The sequence below is a fragment of the Lasioglossum baleicum genome, unplaced genomic scaffold (assembly GCF_051020765.1).
Source record: "Lasioglossum baleicum unplaced genomic scaffold, iyLasBale1 scaffold0025, whole genome shotgun sequence".
Taxonomy (NCBI): Eukaryota; Metazoa; Arthropoda; class Insecta; order Hymenoptera; family Halictidae; genus Lasioglossum; species Lasioglossum baleicum.
The window spans coordinates 1,774,245-1,782,804 of record NW_027469085.1 but is presented as its reverse complement, the minus strand read 5'-3'; the positions used below and the strand labels follow the sequence as shown (position 1 = coordinate 1,782,804).

General features: G+C 50.9%; 1 protein-coding gene across 1 annotated transcript; it reads left to right on the top strand.

Moving 5' to 3' along the window:
• Positions 1-552: 552 nt before the first annotated feature.
• On the top strand, positions 553-5,847 carry LOC143219369 (uncharacterized). The gene has a single exon (XM_076445385.1). It carries the CDS (start codon positions 553-555, stop codon positions 5,845-5,847), a length of 5,295 nt encoding a protein of 1,764 aa, XP_076301500.1.
• The last annotated feature ends 2,713 nt before the right edge of the window (positions 5,848-8,560 follow it).

Sequence of the window (8,560 nt, the reverse complement as noted above, 5' to 3'; positions counted from 1 at the left end):
GCACGTACACAGAATATTCGAGAACAAACAACCGTTCAGGACACTTTTTCTGATCGTCCCCACCACGAGCATCGACTCTCGATGTTCCGCTCGACGTCGATCGCTCTCTTGCCTTCCGGACGTGCTACAGAAAGCAACCTCTTGTATCAGTGCGAACAAACAGTGATCTTGTCGGCTTTCCATTCGTTTTGCGTAACGTTGTTAACATAAATCGTGCCCGCGATTCATATAGTCGTTCCGCGAGTGTCTTGGACTCATATCAGGCCTCGCGAGAAACCAATAAACCAAACGTGGTGAAACAATCATAGTGAACTTTTCTTCACCACACGTGGCATCCATCTCGCAGTCTCCTCGTCCGAATGCAACCAGTCTCCATCCGAAACATTGTGGTCCTTCGAGCCGGATAGTTGAGGAGAATCCGTCCACGTCGTGAAGATTCAGTTCGAGCCCTTGGAAAGACCAGACCACACCACGTCGCACGTGGAATCTCCGCCGGAAAAGAGCACGCCATTTTCTGTTACGTCATCAGAACACGCAGTCGTTCGATACGCAATGGATACCATCAACGCATTAATTTCGCAACAGATGCAACTCATCAGTTCAATCCAACGAGCTCTTCGAAATTTTAAGAAGCTCGGTCAAGCCAAAATGACCGCATCGGTAACACGCCAGCGGCTCGCAAACCTGAAGGAGAACTTCGCCAAGTCCCAGGAATTGGACGGAGCCATTGTCGCTTATGCAAGCGAGTCCACCAAAGCAGCTCATCCGTATTTCACGCAGGACCAGTTCTGCGTTGGTGAAGACGCCTTCGACGAAGCTGCAGATTTCATGGCAGAGGTACTCGGATCCACCACCGGTGAGTCATCTGCCTCCAGTAAATCGGTTGCCGATCTTCCTTACCGACCGGTGTCGCGCCTTCCGAAATTGCAGTTGCCTACGTTCGACGGACGTTTATCCCAATGGGAACAATTTCGCGATAATTTCAAATCGATGGTGTTTAACGACAGTACTCTTAGCGACGTAGATCGAATGCAGTATTTAATAACCTGTCTCAAAGGCGATGCAAGCAACGCGACAAGCCGTCTCGCAATTACTGAGAAGAACTTCCGCGTCGCGTGGGAGATACTCGTGAAACGATGCGAACACAAAAGTCGCCTCGTTTCAGTGCACCTTCAAACCCTGTTTGATCTACCAAAAGTCACAGTAGACAATTTCATAAATCTTGGCCGCCTTCGAGACACCGCGAACATAGCAATCGAGTCTCTTCGAAACCTCGGTCGTCCAGTCGAACACTGGGACGACATCTTTGTATTTTGCGTCACCACTAAATTGTCCGAATCGTTGCGAAAAGAATGGAGACTCACGCTCGGCGAGAGTCGTGAGTGCCCGTCGTATGCCAAGCTAGACCAGTTTCTCGGTCAACAAATTAACGCGCTCGACGATTCGAAGCCCGGTGCTGTTGATGTAAACAAACAGGTGTCGCGACCATCCGTTAACCGTCTAAATTCGAAGTCGACTACCTCGCACACCGTCACGCCAAGTAACACGACATGTCCGGCATGTCGGTCCAATCATTTGTTGTACCAATGCGATCAATTTCGTAATCAAACTCCATCGGAGCGATACAAGCTCGTTCGAGCAACCAACCGGTGCATTAATTGTTTTAGCGCGAGTCACGCGGTGAAAGACTGTAAAAGCACGCGCGCTTGCAAGCAATGTCACAAAAGGCATCATACGATGCTGCACTTCCAAACCAGCGACGCACCCGCGCCGCCCTCGGTCTCTCTATTGACAGCGACCGACAATCCTGTCGAACAGCCAATCGAGGCAGAAACACCGTCTCACTGCTTGACAAGCGCGATAGCCCGACCCACGACCGTCATTCTTGCCACCGCGTATGTACGAGTCTACTCGAAATCGGGCAATTTTGTGCAGGCTCGAGCGCTCCTGGATCAAGGCTCGGCTATATCAGTTATTTCAGAAAACCTTGTCCAGCTGTTACGCTTATCGAAATTACGAAGATCGATTCGCATACAGGGCATCGGAAATGCCCATACCTATTGTCGTCACGCTGTCTCGCTAACAATCACTCCCCACTCCAGCAGCGCTCCTGCCTTCCCCACTACTGCGCTCGTGCTCCCATCGTTGACGCAGTATAAACCAAATCGAGTCAATTCGCCGTGTCACTATACACACCTTTCGGGACTCAATTTAGCCGACAAGGACCCCATGAGTTCAGACCCAATCGAACTATTGATCGGTGCCGATCTATACGGATCAATCATTCGCGACGGTATTCGAAAAGGCGCCGGTAATGAACCTGTTGCCCAAAACACAGCATTGGGTTGGATAATATCTGGTCCGGTTGCAACTCATGCGTCCTCCACCTTCACATCCATCCATATTTCCCACGGAACTGTACACGAAACGTTCGAGTCCGAACTAAGCAGATTCTGGGAAATCGAGGAGATCCCTCGCACCTCGCTCCCAAGTCCCGAAGACATCCAGTGCGAAAACCATTTCGCATCCACGCATTTTCGCACGCCGGAGGGCAGATACGTCGTCCGTCTTCCCTTCAAGGACAAGTCGTCCACATCGCTCGGAACATCCCGATCCTCCGCGCTGTCGCACCTGTTATTCTCTGAACGCCGTCTCAAGCGGAACCCAACCCAGGCGGCGGAATATACACGCTTTCTCCAAGAATACGAATCCCTTGGTCACATGGAGAAGGTGACACAAACCGACGAGCAATCGTCTCCACCATACTACATTCCGCATCACGGAGTGTCCCGAACGGACAGCGCCACAACCCGTCTCCGGGTGGTGTTTAATGCGTCATGTCGCACGTCGACGGGTATATCGCTAAACGATTTATTGTTAATAGGACCGAAGCTGCAAACTGACTTAACGTCAGTCATCTCATTATGGCGGCAAAGTCAATTCGTCTTCACAGCCGACATCGAAAAGATGTATCGGCAAATATTGATTGACCCACGAGATCGCGATTATCAACGCATTTTGTGGCGTACCAATTCGTCTAATCAAGTACAAGAATACCGCCTTAGTACTGTCACCTATGGCACCGCGTCAGCCCCATTCCAAGCCCAACGGGTCCTCCAACAGCTGGTTGAGGACGAAGGCTCTTCGTTCCCTCTAGCCGTCCCCGTGCTACGACACCAAATTTACGTCGATGACTGCATTTTTGGTGCCGACAATATTCAACTGGCCCGGCAAACGCGTGATCAGCTCATCACTCTCTTACAAAAGGGAGGGTTTCGTCTACGCAAGTGGGCAAGCAATCGGTCGACTCTCCTTGCAGACTTGGATCCGTCCGACCATGGACTCGCGTGCGCCAAAGAACTCCGGAGCGACGAATATTTAAAAATATTGGGTATTACGTGGTGCCCGGAAAGTGACCAATTCAAGTTTCGACTTTCCATTCCAAGCCTCTCCAAATCCACAAAACGTGGGCTCTTGTCGCTCATAGCAAAACTGTTCGACCCGCTAGGGTGGGCAGTACCAGTAGTCATTACCGCCAAAATCCTCATTCAACAGCTTTGGAAGTTGAAATGCGATTGGGACGATCCCCTTCCAGTCGAATTTCAAACTCAGTGGGAACGATATCGCTCCCTCCTCCACCACTTAGAGTCAGCTCACATTCCGCGATGGACTGGACAAACAGCCGATACAGTTGACGTCCAGCTTCATGGCTTCTCCGACGCGTCCTCGGTCGCTTATGCTGCGGTAGTATACCTTCGCGTCGTTTCCTCCGACGGCAGTATCACCGTCTCCCTGTTGATGGCGAAGTCAAAGGTAGCTCCTGTGAAAACAATCAGCATTCCTCGTCTCGAGTTAACAGCCGCCCACCTGCTTGCACGATTACTGGATTGCATTCAGCAAGCCCAACACAAGCGTAGCCTACCATGCGTTTGCTGGACAGACTCGACCATCACGCGAGCGTGGCTCAGCAAACCGCCGGCGACGTGGAAAACATTCGTGGCAAATCGCGTGTCAGAAATCCACTCACTGGTTCCAACTGGCCAATGGCTCCATGTCCCGTCAGAGGACAACCCTGCTGACTGCGCCTCACGTGGCGTCTCAGCGCCAGAGTTGGTTTCCCATCCTTTATGGTGGAACGGTCCGCTGTGGCTGCGACTTGTTCCTGAATTTTGGCCATCTCAACCTGCAATAGCAGAGACACACATTCTTGAAGAAAAGAGGACTCCAGTTCCAATTCTTGCATCAACCACGTTCGAGCCATGGGACCTCCAGACTCGATACTCATCGTGGACCAAACTCCTTCGGGTGACCGCATATGTCATCCGGTTCGTTGAGGCAATTCGCCATAAACCTCTCACCTCATCGCTCACGGGAAATTACCCGAAGAGTCCAAGCGCAGACCACTCGTTGCATCCAGACGAGATTCAAATCGCCAAGTACTATTGGTACAAGACCATTCAAAGGGCATGCTTTCCCGACGAGTGGACCAAACTCGTCGCGAAAACGCCAGTACCGAGCTCCAGCCCGGTGTCAAAATTAAACCCTTACCTCGACTCAAGCGAGTTGATCCGAATAAAGGGCAGGTTGCAACACTCCAACCTTCCAGAACCGAGGAAACACCCTATAGTCCTCCGTTCTCACCAACTCCTAAACCTCATCATCTCGCACCATCACCTGAAAACTTTGCATGGGGGACCTTCACTCACACTCGCCTCTCTCAGAGAAGAGTTGTGGATCCTGAGAGCCCGAACGACAGTACGGTCGATCTTGTATCGGTGCGTCCCATGCACACGCGAAGCAGCTAAGGTTCCGACAGAACTCATGGGGGACTTGCCGAGCATGCGAGTCAACCCTCAGTCGCGAGCGTTCACCCACACCGGCGTCGATTATGCCGGACCCATACTTGTGAGACTATCGTCTGGCCGCGGTCACAAAACGCATAAAGCGTACATCTCCATATTTATCTGCATGACCACGAAAGCGGTCCACCTAGAACTAGTCTCAGACTACAGCTCACAAGCGTTTATAAGCGCCTTCCACCGTTTCATCGCGCGTCGAGGTTTACCTCATAGCATGTATTCCGATAATGGAACCACATTCCAAGGCGCAGATCGCGAATTGACCAGAGCACATCGCGATGCCATCCGAAAATCAAACTTCCTAAACGAAGTAGCCGCCAACCGAGTAGCATGGCATTTCTTACCCCTCGCAGCGCCCCATTTCGGTGGCTTGTGGGAGGCCGCAGTGCGCAGCACTAAACACCACCTAAAAAGGTGTATCGGCGCGCATACTCTCACGTCCGAGGAAATGGCCACGCTGCTCTGTCGGATCGAGGCATGCTTGAACTCGCGACCATTAGGTGCCATCTCCGATGTCCTTGACGATTACGGAGTGTTAACACCTGGACACTTCTTAATCGGAGCTCCTATCATCAGCCATCCTGAACCGAGCGTACTCGATTTACGAGAAAACAGACTGTCGCGTTGGCAACTTGTACAGCGTCTGTCCGAAGGATTTTGGAAATCCTGGTCGCGCGATTACTTGCATACGCTGCAACAACGCCCGAAATGGCGCGTCGTGCAACAGTTGGCCAAGCGAGGTCAAATTGTATTACTGCGCAATCCTAACGCGCCTCCGGCCCACTGGGCCCTCGGTCGGATCAGTGAATGTCATCCGGGCAAGGACGGACTCACCCGAGTCGTAACTATCAAAACTCAGATGTCCGAATTCAAAAGACCACTTGAGAAACTGTGTTTTCTCCCAATCGAGATTAACACGGAGTCGCAAGCGGTCATGGCGGGCGGAACGCCCACTTGCCCGGACGACTCCTCTTCCGGTGCGTCTTAATATTAAAATTGTATATTCGTTTTTTTTTCGATTGTTTGTCCTGTAACCCACTTCACCGCGTATTCGATCAACGTCTAGTCCGACACGGTGCGTTCAACGACAGCGCCTGCATCCTTGTCGAATGTACTCATTCGAGGCGGGCGGTATGTTCGATGCCTTCGGAAACAAAACCGCGAGATTCCAGCGACCGGCTCAGCGAAAATGAGTACCGCCGTGTACGCTGTTTCGGTATAGCACGTACACAGAATATTCGAGAACAAACAACCGTTCAGGACACTTTTTCTGATCGTCCCCACCACGAGCATCGACTCTCGATGTTCCGCTCGACGTCGATCGCTCTCTTGCCTTCCGGACGTGCTACAGAAAGCAACCTCTTGTATCAGTGCGAACAAACAGTGATCTTGTCGGCTTTCCATTCGTTTTGCGTAACGTTGTTAACATAAATCGTGCCCGCGATTCATATAGTCGTTCCGCGAGTGTCTTGGACTCATATCAGGCCTCGCGAGAAACCAATAAACCAAACGTGGTGAAACAATCATAGTGAACTTTTCTTCACCACACGTGGCATCCATCTCGCAGTCTCCTCGTCCGAATGCAACCAGTCTCCATCCGAAACACAAAAGCTTTCACTTGTGCTTTACACCAGTGCGCACCAACCTTATTATAGCCGCGGGCCGTTCAACGTTTGATAATTTTACCGCGTCCCGTTGAGGAGGGAGACGATAATTGTTTATATTTTTCGGAGGCTTCGGCCCTGTGTCACCAGTGAGACGGAGAGCCTCGCAGAATAAATTCCAATTTTTCTTTATCACGTCGTTCTCCGACGAATCGAAATGACCCTTTGTGGATGGTCGCGTATGCTTCGAACGGGTCCATCTCTGCTACGGTTGCAGAACGAGATCCTGCGTGTGGTTCCACTCTGTGTTGGTGCAATATTGGGCTCCACAGCTTAATTCTCAGGGATCGCAAGACCTATGGTGATATTAAGAGCTTGCAATTCTTCGAATCCAGAAGCTCTCACTTGTGCTTTACAGCAGTGCTCCCGAACCTTTTTACATCCGCGGACCGGTCAACGTTCGATAATTTTACCGCGTCCCGACGAGGGGGAGGGGACGTTAGTTGTTTATATTGGTACGGTGGCATCGGCCACGTCTCGCCGGAGAGACGGCGATCCTCGCAGAATCAATTCCAATTTTTCCTCATCACGTCGTCCTCCGACAAATCGAAATACCCTTCGTGGATGGTCGCGTATTCTTCGAACATGTCCATCTCTGCTTCGGTTGGTGAACGCGATCCTGCGCGTGGTTCCACTCTGTGTTGGTGCAATATTGGATTGTACAACTTAATTCCCACGTTTCGCAAGACCAGTGGTGATAATATGAGCTTGCAATTCGTCGAATCAAAAAGCTTTCACTTGTGCTTTACAGCAGTGCTAACCAAACTTTTTATAGTCGCGAGCCGGCCAACGTTAGATAATTTTACCTCGCCCCGATGAAGGGGGGGACGTTAATTGCTTATATTGTTGCGGTGGCTTCGGTCCCGACTCGCCGGTGAGCCTCGCTGAACAAATTCCAATGTTTCTTCATCACGTCGTTCTCCAACGAATCGAAATACCCTTTGCGGATGGTCGCGTATTTTTCGAACGCGTCGATCTCTGCTTCGGTTGGAGAACGAGATCCTGGGCGTGGATCCACTCTGTGTTGGTGGAATATTGGGTTGTACAGCTTAATTCCCACGTTTCGCTAGACCTATGGTGATATTAAGAGCTTGCAATTCTTCGAATCCAGAAGCTCTCACTTGTGCTTTACAGCAGTGCTCCCGAACCTTTTTATATCCGCGGACCGGTCAACGTTCGATAATTTTACCGCGTCCCGACGAGGGGGAGGGGACGTTAGTTGTTTATATTGGTACGGTGGCATCGGCCACGTCTCGTCGGTGAGACGGTGATCCTCTCAGAATCAAGTCCAATTTTTCTTCATCACGTCGTCCTCCGACAAATCGAAATACCCTTTGTGGATGGTCCCGTATTCTTCGAACATGTCCATCTCTGCTTCGGTTGGTGAACGCGATCCTGCGCGTGGTTCCACTCTGTGTTGGCGGAACATTGGGTTGTACAGCTTAATTCCCACGTTTCGCTAGACCAGTGGTGGTAATAAGGGCTTGCAATTCTTCGAATCCAAAAGCTTTCACTTGTGCTTTACAGCAGTGCGCACCAACCTTATTATAGCCGCGTCCCGTTGAGGAGGGGGACGATAATTGTTTATATTTTTTCGGAGGCTTCGGCCCTGTCTCACCAGTGAGATGGAGAGCCTCGCAGAATAAATTCCAATTTTTCTTTATCACGTCGTTCTCCGACGAATCGAAATACCCTTTGTGGATGGTCGCGTATTCATCGAACGGGTCCATCTCTGCTACGGTTGCAGAACGAGATCCTGCGCGTGGTTCCACTCTGTGTTGGTGCAATATTGGGTTGTACAACTTAATTCCCACGTTTCGCTAGACCAGCGGTGATAATATGAGCTTGCAATTAGTCGAATCAAAAAGCTTTCACTTGTGCTTTACAGCAGTGCTCCCCAAACTTTTTATAGTCGCGAGCCGGCCAACGTTAGATAATTTTACCTCGCCCCGATGAAGGGGGGGACGTTAATTGCTTATATTGTTGCGGTGGCTTCGGTCCCGACTCGCCGGTGAGCCTCGCAGAACAAATTCCAAT